Here is a 19,681-nt window from a genome sequence, read left to right on the forward strand (position 1 = left end):
TATCCAAACCGGGGGAGAGGGTTGTATGTTTTTTACAAACTTGTAAAACTTTGCTATATTGCCTTTATTAACATATTGAAAATAATATATTTGAGAATTTCCTTTAACATTTATTCAAAGTATATTGAAGCCTATGTATAAATTTCACTGGAGATTTGAAGTGTCACATGATTAAGTTATATTTGTTTTGTGTTACACGGAATGAATCGTTGAAATTTCTCGTCAAACCTTCGTGCAAGCTAATATATGGTAGGAGAGAGAGAGAGAGAGAGAGAGAGAGAGATCAGCAAAAGCTAATTGAGGTCATTCTTGGTCAATGCCACTCTGCCTAAAAATCATTGCTAATCACATCATATGTTAGAATAAGCTAACAGCATTGTATCCCTGCTGCGTTCAGGCTGCCACTGCTTGCAGGAACCAGCTGGTCAGCAAGGCCACGCCGGAAGAAGAGCCAGTCAGCACGGCCTTTCACCCCTGTCCATCACTCTTTGACCTCCCCTCTGCTGAGTCAAGCACCGAGGTAAGGTCACTTCATACTGTACAGCCTATTCATTCAACAATATTCAAGACGGTGGCCTTTAAACAAGCCGTGTATGTTCAAGTGGTTTATGGTACTCAAGGTTAGAAGCTGTCTAACCTTGTTGTGTTTGGTTGATTGTACTTCCCCAGCTCGCTCTTGGTTGGTGCACAGTGCATTGTCGTAACCACGGCATATGTTTTCTTGCTAAAATGGCCAATCCATGCATTGTAATATTTTGTTCGGTCGATTCTCTCCCTCTTTCTGCCATACCGTTTCTGTGTAAACAGATTGAGATGGAGCTGTGCAAAACCCACTCCGCACCCTCCACCCAAGCAGCTAGAAAGCAGCCGCATGCTTGTTTCTTCGCAGCTGCTTTGCTTTGTCCTTCAGCCTGTCACTTTCACTATTTAACCTTCAGATTTACAATGCTCATACAGTTTTTTGCCATATGTCACCATATGCAGTTCGTACGTCTTAGTTGTTGTAGTGTAGACGTAGCTGCAAAGTGGAGCTGTACTCTTTGCTGTGTGCTGTTTCCTCTGCCAATGACGTCATGCAGGTAGGCAGGTAAGATGTTTCAAGGCTTTGACCTTCAAAATGAATTGTTTGCGGAATAAAGACACATCAGGGCTAAGAAAATCAGTTAATACCTAGTAGTAGTATTATTATTATTATTATTATTTTAATCGGTTAGGGATAACAGTTGAATATTTGTTCCTCTTATCATGAACTATTTAATCCTTGTTAGGGCATGGGTTTTGATGTATCTTTCAAAAGAATCACAACAGTAAAGAAAAAACTGAGATGTATGAAAAGCATTTGAATTTAAGGAATCACTGCACTTATTCCACCCTCTTCTGTCAGTCAGCGTTTGTGCGTTTGATTCATGTCAAACAGATGTGCTGCTACACCTCAGCAAACATCAAACAAAGAAAAGCAAACAGGCAGATTGCTGAATATTTAATGCAAAACATCTGACAGTGAGAGATACTCCTGATGCTTTCATTTTGTATTTCTTTCATACGGCTGACTCCTTTGATGCTGTGTGAACCAGAGCTAACCTCTGTGAAAAAACGTGTCAGAAAAAGTTTTCTCTGACAAATCTGCCTTGTTAGAAACTCAGGTGTTCTGACAATGAACACACACACACAGAAGTCTGGTTCACAAAAGCAACATTTAGTGGTTCCTGCTCTGCAAGTGTCATGCTTTGATCTTGTATAGAGGATTTGTTGGCAATGCTGCCTGCAATCCACAAGCTCAAGCTTTGAACAAAAGTGCAATACAGTATGTATCACACATTATGTCGTGTCTTGAAGTGCAGCGTGGTTGAAAATGATTAAATGGCAAAGCAGGAACATTTTAGCTTTCAAACTAGGAGGCACCTGTTGTACCAGTAGCGGAGATATGTTTGCATTGCTGTTACCCAAATTGGTAACAGTAATTTCATCACCCTCATATTTAGCAGTTATATAGTATAACAATTTGACTAAATCATCATGATACTAAATACTGTTTGAATTGCTGGAAGAAATACAAGTTGTGAGCAGCAAAGGTCTGGAACTAGACTAGTGTTTCTAAGTAGGATATAAAATTTAAAAAATGTAATACACACTATAATGTAAATGTAAGATAGATTTAAAAGGTGTTTTTGTCAAGAACTAGCCTATAACTTCTCCTCTGAAGTACCCTTGACTGGTGTGTAAACAGTTAATGGATGTTTGAGAACACAATATAACATTCTTGTAAGCACACACACAATTCATGGTGTTAACAGCTTTAAACCCGCCTGATTTGTACATGTGTATCAATATTTAATAAATGCTGAGGGTCAATGAATTGAAGGAAATTTTTTGATACATGGGTTGAAAGTAGCCTAAACTACAGATTTGATTCAAATATTTTTTTACTCCGTTTTCCCATGATAAGAGGATAATTACCTTGTGATGTTGAGATAACAAACCACAGTTAAATACAGGGGTTGGCAGGTGCATTTCTTTAGTATAATTTCCAAAAAACTTTCAGTGTTACTGGTTAGCTCAGTTGGTAGAGTGCAGACTTGATGTCCAAGGATTGTGGGTTTGACTCCCACTCTGAACAACTTTCATTTTCTTCTTTTGTGTGTTTTTTGAAATCATCCTCTTCAACAAAGTTGTTTTGAAGAGATTCAGGGGAATCCAATCACACATTTTCAGAACATTTGAAATAGTTGTCGGAAAATGTGTGATCAGGGAATGTGTAATGTTAAATGGATTCTGCTGAAATGAGAAGCATCAGAATTTGCTCAGCCTGGGTATGATGGGTGAATGAAAAGTCCATAGGTTGATGAATGTGGACCAATCAACGGGACACACACAGTCCAGCACATGCTTTATTGTTGACATGTGATACGGTCTCTTTGTTGAACTTTGTTGAAGAAAAATATGTCTTCAGTGAGGATCAGACAAACAACCTTCCAATCATGAGTCCTGTGCTCTACTTACTGAGCTAACCAGTGACACTGAAAACCACACTAAAATTATTATTAAGAAACGTTCCTGCCGACCCCTGTGTGAAACTACTGTTGTGTTATCTCAAGATCACAAGAAAATTATCAGAGGAAAACGGAGTAAAAATAATCACAAGCAGCCGAAGGTGAGCAGCTGTTAAAATCACATATGGACCCGGCGCATGCAGGCCTTTTTTATACAGTTTATGGTGCAGGCACATAAAAGAAAAAAAGACATGCTCTTCTCTTTCTTTCGGTGTGTTGATTGCGTGTTTGGCTGCAAGCAAAACCATAGAAATAGTAATTTTTTGCCACGATGTAGTTACAAAAAGTATCAAATGAAGTACATCGTTTGAGTGGAGATGTTTCAATTCTACTCTATACTGGGCTATTTTTTTGGTCGATAGTAGCGATACCCATCCCTAGTGCTGACTCACTTCTTCATCATCGTCATAGTCGTCATCGTCTAGAAGAACAAAGAACTTGCTCATTTGTCTGCCTCCCTTAACTATGAATTTTAATGTGCTGTTCGACAGTGTAAAACTTTCAACTTTAATGAGTGTCAAACACCACCGACACACCCTGTGACGAAAAGTCACAGACTTCACAACTTTTCATCTTCAGTGCCTCTAGACTGCACATTCAAAATTTTAAGTTGATCCGATTAATTCTCAAAATGGCGAACTTCCTGTTGGGTTTTGGGAATTGTTCCAGTAGGCTTTTTTGTGCGTCTTGGGATGATACATGTGCCACAAAAGTTTTGCGCATCTTGGTGAAACATGGTGCGGGGGCTGCATCGCTGAAATTTCACTTCCTGCTGCCAGTAATGGAGTATGAGTGAAGACTGGCCTGTAGATGTGTTCGGGGGGTGTATGTATAATGTCATATAATGTATTATGGTCTGTTATAAACCATTTATTAATAACTTCCATACTGATAATACATGCTCTAATAAGAGCGTGTGTGCTCAGGTGTTCTGTCAGGCCTGCTCTCTCATCTTTAGAGACACAGGACTCCCCCGTGTTTTACATCTGTCTGTGCTCTGTTCCACTGGGACAATTCTACAGCCCGTGTTTATGATGCATCACCTCCAACTCAACATACATTTCCTCTGACACATTATTGCCACTGCCAGAATACAGCCTTGTTTTCTGGCCAGACATCTGGAAAATAACAACCCTGTTCGAAGGCTGTTACCTGACATCTGACAGATCCTAATCTACCACAGTATCTGCCTGGCAGACAAATGGCCTGGTCAATAATGAAAAGAGCTTGGAGCGACCCGGGGCGGCAATATTTGTGCGCAGTGGGGAGCGAGGCAGAATTCATATTGTGTTTGATGTGTTAGAAGAGATCATAGGAATGGATGTGGTCATAAAGCCTCGAAGCGTGAAAGTGTTGGGTGACAGACGGCACCGCTTGACTACAAGTGACACAGTAACAAAGCTTTTAGAGAGGTGGCATGTTTTGCATTTGTTCCACCTGCAGCAGCTCTTGTACTGAAGAGATATGTGTCGATGTTTTCATCCACTCATTTACCTTCAACAGGAGGTTTGACTGGAAATGAACATTGTTCATTATGATTGGCTTTGCAGTGGCTATTTTTGGCCATTGGAGGGGGCCCTTCACCACTGCTAAATTTCGTGCTGTTTACCTTTTTCATGTTCAAAATCAGAAACACCTTAAAAACCGTCCTGATGGCATTGATGCAAAGTACGTTAAAGGACTTTTCATACAATGTAAAAGTGTATGTAACTTTATTTAAATCGGGTTGTTTTGTTCAAGATAACAAAAAAAAAACTAATTTGCAAACACACAACCACAGAAACTATAAGCTATAACTATAACAAGAAACTATAACCATAAGGCATCAGACAGGCAACCAATAACGAAGTTACAAAAATTTAATAAAAAGAAAAATACCTCTCACTATTTATAATATACAGTATGTTTTATGAAGTTTTTTTTTAAATAATAATCCAAATTCAGTGTAATTTCTCTAATAATTTCTTGGAAAATTTGAACTACTAGTTTTTGTTTCATTCACTACATGCTGACCTTTGGCCCCTTGAGTCAGACAGCTTAGTGACATGGGTCAACTAGGGTTAAAGTTCAGTAAAAGTTACTCTGAGGGTGCAACATTCATTACTGCATTCCTGGCCACAGACCTCTGTTGCATGTCGTATCCCACTCTCTCCCCATATGTCCCGTCTCTCTACGCTGACATGAAGTTATAATCTTCAATAATGCATATTGTAACAGTTATTCTATTCATTGCAAGTGTTAAACTATTCACGTCAAATGTTTCTTTATTTTCAAGTAGTGCTGTTTATTCTGAAAAAGAAAATGTTTAATAAATACATATTAGAAGCTAAGAAAGAAGCAGATTCATGGAAGTACTGCATTACAAAATTACATTTTGGCCTGGATCTAAGTGGGACAGTAGAATATATGAGTAGAATTAAGTTTTTTGCTTGCTGCATCTCATAGAGTTGGAATTATCGTAATAAAAGTATATTGATTGATTCTTTTGGACTAACACACTGCAGATAGATGTTGAAGTCTCTGTGTGCTGTTGCAGGAAGGTTATCTACCGCCAGCTCTGCTGTCTGAATTGGCTGCTGGAGGCCTTGACTCTGGATCGCTCTGGCAGAGTTGGCCCCCTCACTGCCTGCTGGGACCCCAAGTAAGTTATTCTGGGGTTAGAGGTTCTTACCACGCACAACTAACCGTTGCTCAGTATAAGTGAATACATGAAGAATTGAGCTTTTAAAGCTGCCAGAGGCAAGTTTTAAATCTAAAAATACATATAATCAGCTCACCTTCCTGTTTTAAACTCATAGACCAATTTGCGCCAACTGCTCAAATAAAATGTAACTTCTTTTTAATCGACACTGGTGGTAAACTGTTCCTGTCATGATTTCGTGGTACTGAAGGCCACAACGGTGCATCTGTAATTTCTTCCTCCTGAGTATGTTTTAGTATGCTGTGGGCATTTGCTAAAACTTGGCCTAGGTAACTTATATGTTTATAAATGAATAATCCTTTTAATTATTTTAGACAGTGCTCACGTTTGATGGGATAGTGGTGCATTCACAGTGAGCAATGAGACACAAAAGCACATAGAGCGTTAGGATTATGAAAAGCACTGTCTTCATGCATAATACATTAACTGTCATTTACTGTTAAAGAATGATGAAGTCCACAGCCTGAAAAACAGCAGCGTGAGTGACATATCCATCAGTGATCGACTCATAAACGCCGCTGACCTCTGCACGCTGACCGATGAGTAATTTCTGTCAAATCCTCACTGTTTTTAGGCGAGCCACCTGAAGAGTCTTTGCATCTGTACTGTAGAGAGCCAGTGATAAAGGGTGGCGGTGATCAGGAGCTGCAGGCGCGAGCTGACAGTGCTGGATGAAATAAGTCCAATACACCGGAGGGGGTCCAAGCTTAGCGAGGGGATGAGGAGATTGCATTCCTCCATCTTAACCCACCACCCCTCCAGGTTTCAGCTCCTTTGATATTGACCCACCACAGGGAGTCGAGAGTGAGCAAATAAGGAGAAAGTATAGAAGCAGTAGCTGTGTGGTGCTTAAACTCACATGTTTAATACATAGAATTCAGGCAGTTCTTTCTAAGGTTGCCTCTATACATTTCTTTTTATTATTATTTTTCTTGCCTTGATAATGATTTGTGATGATCTGTATGGTCTCTTTCCAAGTGTCAGAGGAGACCTGGACTGGGAGAATAGATGTATTCATAAAGTTTAAAGGCGACTTACAATTGTTCCTTGTAGAATGTAGTACAGGAGTATTATTGCACACCATTGTAAGCCTTGCATAATTGATAGAAGAATAAAAAAGAAAAGGGAAGAACGGAAGGAAGGAAAGGGAGGAAAAGAACTACAAAGATAATTCTTTTTTGTACCCAAACGTCATCATGTTACAGCCTCCAGGGCCTTCACTCAGCTTCAAATCCAATTTCCCAGAAAGTCTTAAGCTTTATGGGCCAAATGATCCAGCTGAGGTATTACTGTACGGAAAGACAAGGAGAGGATGAAATGAAACATTATCACAAGGTTACAACACTGCTGGGCCCTCCACCAAGCGGGCAGCTCTGATGCTGGGCATCAATCTAAAACACTGCACAGTTTTTACGATAAGATGAATTATGATTTTGATAATGGCAAGAGCGACTCTCAAGCTGTCTCTGCCTCGAAGGGAGGTTTCGACTATTGGTGAGTCGCAGAAGGTCACCAGAGTGATGGATGTATCACAACAGCGGCTATTATTTTCCATTCGTAGAGACCCTGGCCGAGGCAGGACCACAGTGAAGACGCTGAAAAGAGAGAGAGCCATTGAGAAAAAATGGGAGCAGTTTGTCTCAACCAAGGTATCCCTCACTCTTACTCTTTTTATTTCATTTCACTTTATTATTTTATTAATTATTTATTTTTTATATTTTGTTTATTTGCATGTACATTATATAGCCAAAAGTATGTGGACACCCCAGTCCCCAAACTTCTGTGTACTTTCGGTATGTGGCTGTTTTTCATGTTTTGGCTGAGTTCCAATTGAAGTACACTGTAAATCTGGTGATATTGTGTTTTCTTTGCTATCAAAAGACCAAAACCCCACTAACAGCTTTTGTCTGTGCCATAGAGCTCCGTCGTTGTCCAAAAACTATTAAAAATCATCAAATATCATTGAGCCACACTGTTGCAATGGGTGACATGTTCCTTCGTAACCATAAACACACACTGTAGTTTATTTTGACTCAGGCCCACGTACACCATTCTGCTGCTGGAAAGATGCACTATAGCCCCAAATCTGCAGCTAAAAATAGTTCCAGACAAATATATTTGATAAAAAAATACAGTGGCCAAATGTTTTTGAAAAGTGTTTAGCCTTTTAAAAAAGTACATTGGAGAATAAACTGGGTAGGGAAGGGAAAATACTGAGAGAGGGAGTAATGCACTGTTTTTTATGGTCTTTTAATGGGATTTGTTTAGAATAATGAAAACATGTCCCTTATGAAAAATCTTCATTCTCCACAACAAAAGTATGTCACCAACTCTGTGCAACCATTTGGGTGAGGCTCTGTTTCTACATAAAAAAGTGAGGTCCATAAAGAAAGGAGTTTCTCAGTTTGGTGTGGAAGAACTTCACTGGCCTGGAACGGTGATTGACCTCACTAATGCTTGAGAATGGGAGCAAATCCCTGCAGTCAGGTTCCAAAATATGAGAACAATCACATATGGTCATAATGTTCGCGTGTCTACATACTTTTGGCCGTGAAGTGTATTTATTTTCTCCATCTGTCCCCATGAGTTCTGGACAAACTCCGATTTCAGCAGAAGGTTGGAGTGTGCCCAGAACTTATCTTTCAAAGTCCTCTACCTGCCACGCTCTGCAGAAAGAAAGAAATCCTGCACTGTGACACCTACATTCACAGGTGCGCGCGCACACACACACACAGAAAAGGAAAAGTCAGGTGCATTCACTCACTCATGCTCGAGCAGTACACTTAATAGACTCTAAACCTTAAATCTTGATGCACAGGCATACTTCCTTAAACAGTCAAACATGCATGCTTACACCCACAGACTAATTCAGTAAGCAAAAAGCATATTCACACACACGCACACACACTCTTACTCCGTAGGGGATGGCAGTATGTGGCAGTAGAGGACATTTGGAGAGCTGTTGCTGAAGTGTTGTGCTTCCTTCTACCCTGATAATTAGGCTGATGGGAACGTCACACACACTTAAGGCCCGGGTCTTTGCTGACAGACAGGCAGGAGAGAGGGAAGGGCATAGGGGAGAGAAGGGGGAGGGAGAGACGTGTCTGACTGCTTTCTGTTGCTCATATGTCGTCCTGAGTTGGGAGATTGGTCAACCTATGGGTGTGTGCTAAGCAGCTGCCTGTCAGCCTGTGTATGTGTGTGTGTGTGTGTGTGTGTTTGCATATTTCTGCTGATATAAATTAAAGATTTTGTTTTAGGCTTTAAAGAAAACAGATTCTCTTTTAAAAAAACAGATAGTGTTTTATGAACGTTTCACCTTTTCTGCTCTTTGTGTTGTTTGTTGGTCTGCTTTACTTCTTATGACTAACTGGCAAAACACAGATGGCTAGACATCACACAGAGATATTTCTAGCATGATGGAAAAAATGGAGCTTGATGCAAAACCAAAACTTTCAAAAAGATACATCATCAGTATTTATTGCCAGGCTTTAGTCAGTCCCTCAGAACTAAGACCAATCTGTGCCGACATTCAACAGTTATACACAGAGAACGGAGATTTAGATTCTCTGTTGATAGTAGCCTCAATAAATGACGATGTAAGACTTCCATTAGGGATGTTATGTTTTGGGGAAAGGGTGTAGTAGCCCTTATTGTCACATGTCTTTAGACGACATATGTCTACCTTTACACTGAAAGTAATTAAAACACCTGATCACTGAAAACTCCAAGAATGCACTGAAGTTCAAGTTTATTTGACATTTGAAGTTTAAAAGATACAGTTAAAATAAATTAACCTTTATTCAGGGGGAGCAGTATAAAACTGACAAAATGTTTGACAAAACATAGAAGAATCAAGGCAAAAACACAATCAATCATGTGCACCACAAATTATTTACATAAAGCATAACCCAAAATCTAGCATGAGATTATTATTATTTTTCAAGGGTGGATTTTTCTTTTAAATAAATTAGGACCAAGTTTAAAGATTAGGATTAGATTATTAGGTTAGGATTAAAGAAGTAACTAATTCGGCATGAGTTACTCCACTCTAATCTTTTATGGTGTTGTTGTACTGACCTCTATGGGTTGTAAAGTCTGTTACACTTGTGACAACAACAAATATTGGTTAGTCGTCCCTGCGTGCGCTCATTCTTTGTCCAGGTGGTAAATCAAACACATGCTTTGTGAGTGTGCTATTGCGAACCAAGCAACCTTTTATCCTCTTCCCTTTTTCCCTCCAACAGCCTCGGAGAGCTCATCCCAGGCGCCCTCTCAGCTCCTCTGCTCGCCTCCGCACCTGCAGAAAGTCTTCCTTCAGTGTGGCCTCCCTCTCGGCCCTCACCTCCACCACTGTGGGCAGCAGCGTGTCCTCTCTGGTGCCAGGCTCTGAGGAGGACACGGAGCTTTCAAGAGCAGCAGAGGAGAAAGACCGGCCTTCCTCAGAGTGTAAGTTGTCAAGTTTTTTTTTTTTTTTGATGCAGAGATATTGTGTGATAAAGAAATAATTGAATTGGTTGAGCGACCAAAACATTTCAAAATGACTGAAGAAGAGGTGAAGATTTTGACACTTATCACTTTCACTGCTGACTGACCATGCAAGCTCATACAAACAGCACAGGCAAGCTCATGAAATCACATATATATGTAAGACAAAAATCTAATTTTAGTTTGTCAATGTTAATGTGCACAGTCTGTGTGTAAATGGTACAATGTAGTTTATTTATCATTATACAACACAAGATTGTATAACCGAATGAAAATTTGTAGACCCTTCATGCTACACACAGAGAACTAAACAGATAATGACTTAAAATATGGGAACAATATATAGTTATTTATGTAGATATATACATATATAATGGAGGTCTTTGAGTCACTTCTGTATGGCATACAGGGATGGCGTCCACATGCAGTCACATTCACTCATCTCCTTGTTGTTGTAAGAATGCACAGCACGGAAAAGACCCTGTCCATTTCCCATCAACACTTTGCACTTTGCAGAGAATATGAGCAAATGGCACACAACAGACCCCCTACACCCAAAAACTAAATTTAAATCTAAACCGGACCTAGAAGAATACAAGAACCAGCCCAGCCCACTGTGAAGGTGAAAAACTGAGCTCCATGGTCATAGAAACATGACCTGCACTACTGATCACAGAGCCTTAAAAAGTCACGTTATTCCTGCTGACAGAGATAGAGACAGCTTTGCAGAAAAGAAACGTGGTGGCACCCGAATTCCTTGTCCAACCTCATGGACACACACACACACACACACACAGACACATTTACCCACCACCTGCTGAGTCTGAAATGGAAACCAAAATAAGAGTTGGGTCTGTACGATATACTACTCAGCTGGGTGATCAGAGCCTTTCTGCTTTCCTGTGCCCTGCGCTGCATTCCCAGACTGCATTGCTTCAGGCTTCAGAGCACAGTATAATTAGTCAACTGATCTCTCCCACCATCCTCGCCTCCTGTAGATTACAGGTTTCATATCATTACCTCCTGATGAAAGACTGTTCAGCTAGCTGTCGCTGCCTGAGTCATTGTCGGCGTTGTTGTTCCTTCTTTTTTCCTCTCTAGTACTCCTCTCTTTCTCACATTTCTTTCCCTCTCTCCAGCGCTCTCGCTCTAATCATAAAAGAAGTCAGAAAATCAAAGGATTAATTCAGCGTCATTGCTTTAAAGCAATTAACTTCTGTTCAGGCTAATCCCCAGAATTATGTCTCGAATCCAGAAATTGGCCAGTGGAGATGTGCAGCTCTGCCCACACTACATTGTTTTGTCTGGTAAAGGAAGTTGAAAGAGGAGTTCTTTACTTTGAGAGGAAAAAAAGTTGTTTTTCAAACTCTTTGATGAAAAAAGGAATTGTAAAACTCTGAATAATTAAGAGGTTTATCTTTGCATTTCCTCCCCCAGTATTTTTTTTTTTCAGCAGTACAGATAACTAATCCGCCACATTCATTTGGGATAATTAAAATAAGAACTCTATTTATTCAATCTAAAACCAGCCAATTTGCAAAAGTTATTGGCTATTACAGTTTTGGCTGCAGGTTTTAGAGCTCCTCCTCATGAGAAATGGTGCTATACATTTTCATCTCCGTGATTTGCCACACTGTGATTAATTTTGTCACAGCTCATAGAGAAGTTGAATCATTTAGGCTGGTATTTAACATTTTAATGAATGCTTTATACTCTAGGGAAGCCTCATGAAAACGTATCATCATCACAGTGTGTGACATCTATGTATAAACTAGCTGCTGCTTCAGTGGGATTACATATTAGGATGAACTTTTCTTTATCAATTTCACGGTGTAGTATGACATGTGAACACCAGGGGGAGCTATGAGATTATAGATGAAAAAACAACACAGACAATTAGGCATTTTGTCTTCATATTGTAACTTTGTGGAAATAAATGGATTCTAATAGTTGTACAAGCTCTAATCTAACAGCCATCCACAGCAAGCAAACAGGAAGGCACAGCTCAAGTCATCAGGGAAGGAAGTAGGAGCATGCAAAACAGCTTTACCCATTTATGAATTGACCCTTGAAACAGCAGGTATACCAGGTGACCTGGGAGGTCAACAGTTATTGTTACACATTGACAGATATATTCATTTGTATATTGAGGCAGGTTGGAACATAGTAAGTGAACAACAGAGAAATGTCTGCATGGAGGAAAGTGCATTGTATAGGTGTTGAGCCTTTTTTAGACAATAATCCTGAATAATAGAAACCCTGACTTGACGTTACTTCTGCCCCAGATCCCTGCTCTCCTGCAACTCCATATCACATGTAGGGGGATGTAAAGTCGTGCAAACTCTTCCAATAAGGAAAAATTAGGAAGTTAGAGCTAGAGAGATTTACAGATTCATGATAAAATGTACAGATGCATGAAACGAGGAGAGATGGAGCAAGCAAAAAAAGTCAAGTTAAAGCGTTGTGTTTGTCTCTAGGTCTTCGTGCACTGCCAGATGTCCACCAGAAAGTCAAGAAAGAGCGCCAAAGCCCACAAACCAGCATCTTAGCAAACAGGTAAGTTCTGCTTGCAATGATCTACATTTTAGCAAGCCTCCATCTTGTGACTTTTATTTCAGCAACACTGTAAGATAAACATGGCGTAAAGATAACAACCCGGTATTGTTACCAGCCTACTGCCATAAATCCTTAAATTCTACCCCTGACTGCTGTTGTTCCTCAGGGCTGGGCTCCTATTATGATTTGGGCACTTGCAATAACTAACAGTAGCAAGGGCTTTATTTTCTAGATCAACAGCAGCTAATCGTAACAAGGACAAAAGTCTAGGCCATCACGTCCGGGAGCAATATTCCTGTGACCCTAGAAAACAACAGCAGGGAAAAGAAAGCTACAGTGGTAGCTCAACTCTTCTCACTTGCTCTGTCTTGGCAGCCCTTCAGTTTGTGTTTCTGTTTTTTGTCCCGCTCATCTTCATTCCTCTTCTGGCCTGTTCACGGCTTTAAAGGCAGTGATCTGAAAGACTATGTCAGGAATCTGCTGTAATGCGTCTGTGGAATTGTGTTGTGGATGAGGAGACAAAGGGGCATGTTGTAAAATGTTATCAGGGACATTTCACCTGCACTTTCTACTACCTGATATTTACCCTGGCTGTTAAAGGTTTGAAAACATGATTGCCACCATTTAATGACAGATTACATGTACCAGATGACTATTCTCTCTCACATTTCTCTCACGGCAGTGCTTTCAGTAATTGTGAGTTTGTCCCAACAAGGTTTGTCTTTCAATAGTTGATGTGCAAACTTTGAACACTCCAAAAATATGAACAGTCATAATAAACACCACAACAAATACAAAACTTAGCCTTCACAGATTTATATTTTCTGCATAAAACATGTAAAAAAAAAAACCTAGATCATTAGAACATATGTCAATGTTATTTTTGCCTTTATGTGCTTTTAGGAAACGGGTCCCCAGAGTTTATTTATATATCTGAGATAAATATCTGTAGTATCCAGTCTCAGTTTTAATAGGCATGACCTATCCCTATTTAACAGTCTCTTCTATAAACAAGTGTTACTTGTTGTAACCGTCCTCTTTCCACACCCGTAATTCATATGTTACGTTAAGACATTTTGTTAATTACAGGATGTGCACATTCTTTTCTGTATGCATACAGTTCAAACATACAGGGCAATCCATAATTATTTGAATGGATGCACATTTTTATGTTGTTTTGGCTCTGTACTGCACATTTAATTTTAAATGGAACAATAGGTTAAAGTGCTGTAAGACTCACAGCCCTTTTTATATGTAGTCCTCCAGTTTTAGGGCAATGCAGCAAGACAGTAATCCTAAATATACATACAAAGCAACCAGCGAGTTTTGGGTCCAAACAGTGGAATGTGCTTGACTGGTAAAATCAGTCACCTGACCACAGTTCAGCTGAACATGTTACAGACCAGACTGAAGTCAAAAGGCTACCTAAATAAGCAAGAAGGAGGGAATGACTTATGGACAGGTCATTCCTGCCGTCTTCTCTTTGTAATATAACAAGGTCATTGTTGGACTAATTTTTTTATTCAGTCCTGGTCTCAACCATCTCGTTGGTTCCTCTAAAGTAATGTTTTGGGTTTTTTGAAAATAAAGGTATATTTATGTGTTGATGTAAGACCATGTGCATGCATAGGTTCCTATGGACACCCTATGTGTTAAATAGATACATGTGGATAGGTACTGTGATACTGTGTATTAGTCTGTTTTGGAAAATCTATAATAAAATCTAAATGGGGATAAAAGGAGGTGAAAGGTGGTGCAGAACAGGCCTGGCAGAGCATCGATTGCCTGCTGGGATCTGTGGGTCTTAGAATGAACACCATATTAAATATGATGACTTTATTTAAGTGGATTTTGATTTGTCCCATTAAAGTTGGTGCAATTTAATTTTGGGGCTATGTTTTATGTAAAAACAAACTGTAATTCAACCGCTGTTCATTTCCAATTAAGGCTAAGATTTGCACTTTATCCTCATACTCATTGTTTCATTTTAAATTCAATGTGCTGGAATACAATATGAAAAAAGCTGACACAAAGACACTGTATAGCAGAATCATCACTATAAATCTATAAACACAACAATAAATATTGTTTGTCTTTGTATTCCCTATACAGCTGTCCTGCCGAGCCCTCGTTAGCCATCAGCCATCTAATCAACATCAAGGCCACCATGCTACTGGAGTTGAAAGCTGCCTTTGCCGAAAGGGTTGAGGAGATGGCTCAGAGCTACGCTGACATCCTGGAGCTCAAAGCCAGGTCTGGCAAAACATCCAATCCCAACAAATTCCCAACAGTCAATTCCTTCTTATTGGTTTTCCCAACTATCACTCGAGTATATATAGCTCTCAGCAATGGCTACGTCCCAGCTTGCTTTCAACTTGCTGTCATTCACCCTCTGATCAAAAAACCTAATTTAGATCGGTCCATTCCTGACAATTACAGACCAATCTCAGTCTCTCTTGAAAAACTAATTTTCTATGAACCCTCCTTGGAAAGAAATTTGCATACTGCTGCATTCATTCATTACCAGAGCAGATGGCGTTTAAATTCCTCAGTTTTTATATTCTACTGTAATTTATGACTAAATCAAATGTGATTAGGTGTTTTGTCATAAGAAATAAGAATTGAATTGTGTGTTAAGTGATGTGATCTTATCATGTTTTATTATGTCATAGATTTTCATCCACTTATTCTCTGAGCCTTTGCTTTACTTTGACTCTGAGGGTTAACGTCCTTAACATTCCTCAGACTGGTTCTACAACTTATGTAACAACCGTGTGTGCGCTGTTAGATCAGTCTGTGTGCTTAGTACATATTTACCTGTAAGTCAAACAGTTTGGTCACTACAGTATAAATCATTTGTTGAGTATAGGATGAGCTCTTACAGGTTCTTCCAGTTTCTTTTTTTCATTCAGTTTTCTTCTCCCACCCAGGGAGAGGTTAAGCAGCGGCCTCCAGAGGTATCGACCCCTGTGTCACGTGGTCGAACCCCATGGCCTTCCTCATCATGTGGCCTGCGTGTCCCAAGAGACGGAGGCTTCAAACAACAACAATAAAAACAAGCACAGCAACAATATGTGGTATGCAGCCTGTTGAAGACATTTTCAAGTGTGGAATGTGGAGACAACTAATAAACCCCATATTCTTATATGAAGCATGACAGTGGATCTGAAAGTTTGTTTTGTTATTTTCTTCCAGGCTGTCCACTCTGCTGAGCAGACTGCCCAAGGAGGTGTGCAGGGAGCGTGGGATAAGCCGGGTGCTGGAGAAGCTGAGTGGTTTTGCACATCAGCAGACCCTCAGGGTTCGACCTCAGCTCTTCCTGAAGGTGCTGGGGGGTCTGGAGCCGTGGGAGCTCTGCCTGCCTGAGCTGTGTGTGGCCATCCAGGTACACAAAACACCACATTTCACAAAGAAAATAAAGTTTCTGGAAACTGGCAAACATTTCAATGACCATCAAGGAATTGCTGCAACAAATTATCATTTCTCTCCCACAGCTTACTCTGAGAGAATGAAATTAAATAATAAAATAAATGATAGTATTTAAAAATGAGGTAATTATTATAGAAATAATAAAGTCAAATTCATGTCTGAATGTCTGAAATAACAATATAGTTTGGGGACAGAACACCTTGCACTTTGTCACGTGGTAAATGTGTAGTTTACTCCATTGCCAATAAATGCTAGGATCAGAACACAACACTGCATGGTACAAATGCAAACTATGTTTTCTGATTTGGTCATGAAGGCTGATTTCCAATGTTATGGTAAGAAGTAGCATTTTAAGAGGTTTAAGAAGTTCAGAATTAAAATTTTCAGACCAGCTGAAATTGTCCCAATTACTTGTAACATTATGGATATTTACAACTGGAAATGGGCAAGAAATGTGAATGTGATGATGCTGTGTTGTGAGCTTGGTAACAGTGTAAATGTGAAAGGTTCAACAATTGTTCAAAATGTATGATGCCAAATTCTTATTGCAGTTGGGTAGCAGATGTAACAATTCTAGTTTGTTCGCACCATAAATCATTTCTAAAGATGTATTTCCATAGGGCGGATGTCCATTAAGAGATTTGATTGTGGGATTTTGTTTAACTCCTCTGATCTTCCCTCAAAACCTTAAGCCTGAATGTAAAGTTTTGGTCACACCCACTAAACCATCAATTAGGGACGAACCTCCCTCCTACTAACAGATTCCAGACTCTCTGAACACGCCCCTACTGGTCAGAAATGAGGGCAATACATCCTTTCCAGACTCCAGAGCAGATAGCTGAGGTGTAATGACAGGAAGCCGACTGATAAATGACACCAGAGGACAGTAAAGTTAGCTCACTGAGTCAGATGGTCAGTGGGAAGGACAGTATGTTACGGTGTCCCTCTCTGAAGCCCAATACTGAATCATACAGACCACAGATGACTTGTTTTGGTTTCCATTGCTGGCTCAGGAGGGTGGGTTGGGGGATGTCTGGGATTGCTGGTGCACGAGTTTGTTTTGGGGAAAGGTGTGTCAGGGTTTGGGAAACCAAAGTATAGTTTGGTTTGGTCGCCAGGAGTTTTTTTTTTTACAAAGCCAACATAAAGATGCTTTTAATTTTATTCTACAAGACAGTTCAGTATCTCTTACTTCAATGGTTCTGTGATCATCAGTTTTTAGATTTCAGTTGTACATTTGTGTCTTATTTCCTACTTTTAACCATATACAGCAGGGGTCGGCAAATAAGTCTGGCATCAGGCCAATTTTTTTTCAGGTCATTAGATGGCGGGCCAGAACATAATCAATTTATCATTTATAATTTGTCATTTACTGTGTGTTTAGCTCAGTCAGTAGTACACAGGACTCCCTTTTATAGGGTTGCGTGTTCAATTCCCACTTGCTGCTAGTATTATTTTTCTCCCTTTTCAACAAATTGATTATGAAGAGATCATTTACATGTTCACAATTAAGCATGTGTAGGAGTGTGCGCCTACCTGCGATTGGTCCACATCATCCTATGGACAGTCATGTTTGCTGTTTCAGCACCAGCTGCAATAATGTTTTTTTTTTTTTGCCGCTATTAATGTAATCTGGCCATGGGCCAGATATTATTGCTGGCCAACCAATGGTATACAGTATCAACATACATTTCCATCTGTGTCTGTCTCTATTTAAACTATCCTGCCTCCATCTCTCTTCTTCTCTGACAGATTGCCACAGAGCATGTGGTCCAGATCCCCAGGGAGGAGTACGATGCCTGGCTGCGTTCTAGGGTCATAGTGCCAATGCAAACACCAGGTGAACCATACTCATTAAGACCTTGAGGAAGGTTATAGGCATGGACAAATGGATAAGGAGAACACAGGCACACCAGAGTTCAAGCTCAAGGCTGAAATAGCCTAAATTAATTTTAAGAATAATGGGGCAAAAAATTATGAGTAAAAGTGATATGTAGGGGTAGTTTGCATGTCAGCCTGTTCTCTTGACTGGAAAATAGAAGACGTTTCTTCCATACTGAAAGCAGAAGGGGAAAATGTCAACCTGACAACAATTAGTAACAAATAACACAAAAAGAAACTCAGCAACTACAAGCTGGAAGACATAATCGTTATTATTTCATAGTTAAATGAAATTTGCCAAAGAAAAGGAACAACTAGATGAAAGGTTTAACAGTTTTTACACTAATAGGCACATGGGCACACTTGTAAAGGTAGGAATAAACATTGAGATACAGGCGCACACAACAAGGGGGAAGCGGGAGGTAAGTAAGTATGTCTCCAGTGATAAGTTAGCTTTTCTGTATGTGGCACTCTTCTTTATCTGTTCTATCCTGGCAGCCATTACTGCTCATGCTGGCTACCCATTTCTTCTTTTATTTATTCCAAATAAACCGCTATACTTGCCAAATGTAAAATTCATTGTAAATCCCACCCCTTCCTGTTTGAAAGAACATTTGTCCTGGAAAGACCTATTTGACTCAGTGTTTACGCCACCAAATGTACTGCAAAAGCAGAAGTGGCTAGGTTGAATCACATACAGTACCAGTTTGTAGAGATCAGTGAAACAGACATGAAAATATAACAGGCCAGTATTTGAAAGTTTTTCTGCTAAAGTACAAGCCACAGATGACCGAAACAATCCAAGGGATAATGGATAAACAATCTAATACACTAGCACTCAGTCGAACTTTCACAGTGAACTTTGATCTCCTGATGGGGTTGCGAATAAAAGAGGTTGACCCTCAACTGTGCCTGTTAGATAAGATAAGATTTACTCACTTGCTTTGATCACCATTTTGGACAAGTTGAAAGTTAATATGAGTGAAAATCATATTTTGTGACTTTGAATGTTTGAACCTAATGTGGTTGAGATGCACTTATAGACAAATAAACAGATAAATATTATGCATAATTGATATGTGTTATTTTAAATGACTTCTAGTAACTTCCAGTCCTCCTTATCCATGTATGATAACATGTACTGTATTTTTTTCCATGTGAGATGGTGCAGGACAAACCTACTTCAGTCTGTGGGGGGTGTGGGGCAGCAGCATAGGGCGACAGGGGGAAAGTTCTTGCCTGGAAGAGCAGGGGTGGGATTGGGAAAGGGGAGCTTCAGGAGAGCTGGCACTCATTTCAGGAATGCCACACAGTCTGGGAGCTGAGCTAGACCCACCCCCACCCCTTGCTTAGTCCTGGGCAGGGGGATGGTGGGGTGTAGGGTGGCTGATGATAACATGAGGGGGAACTAGCATTCTTTCATTTGCACTTCTCACTCAGGTTTTAGAGCTCATGCATAAGGGCACCAAGTCTAGACTAAGTAAAGTAGAAGGCACCAAACAAATGATGATAAGAAATATAGCTGCAAGTCAGTGATTTTAAACTGGTATAAATAAGCACATAAATAAATATGAAA

The 19,681-nt window shown here is 39.9% G+C and overlaps 1 protein-coding gene across 1 annotated transcript; it reads left to right on the forward strand.

Moving 5' to 3' along the window:
• Positions 1–374: 374 nt before the first annotated feature.
• On the forward strand, positions 375–19,170 carry LOC123966453 (coiled-coil domain-containing protein 60-like; the record flags this gene model as incomplete). The annotated part of the gene is made up of 9 exons (XM_046042611.1): positions 375–520; positions 5,587–5,691; positions 7,313–7,400; positions 9,999–10,200; positions 12,717–12,795; positions 14,908–15,048; positions 15,726–15,872; positions 15,991–16,180; positions 17,977–19,170. Coding segments are annotated over 9 exons (1,212 nt in total), but the record flags the coding sequence as incomplete, so codon positions are not given.
• Between the last annotated feature and the right edge of the window lie 511 nt (positions 19,171–19,681).

The sequence above is a fragment of the Micropterus dolomieu genome, unplaced genomic scaffold (genome assembly GCF_021292245.1).
Source record: "Micropterus dolomieu isolate WLL.071019.BEF.003 ecotype Adirondacks unplaced genomic scaffold, ASM2129224v1 contig_13468, whole genome shotgun sequence".
NCBI classification, from domain to species: domain Eukaryota; kingdom Metazoa; phylum Chordata; class Actinopteri; order Centrarchiformes; family Centrarchidae; genus Micropterus; species Micropterus dolomieu.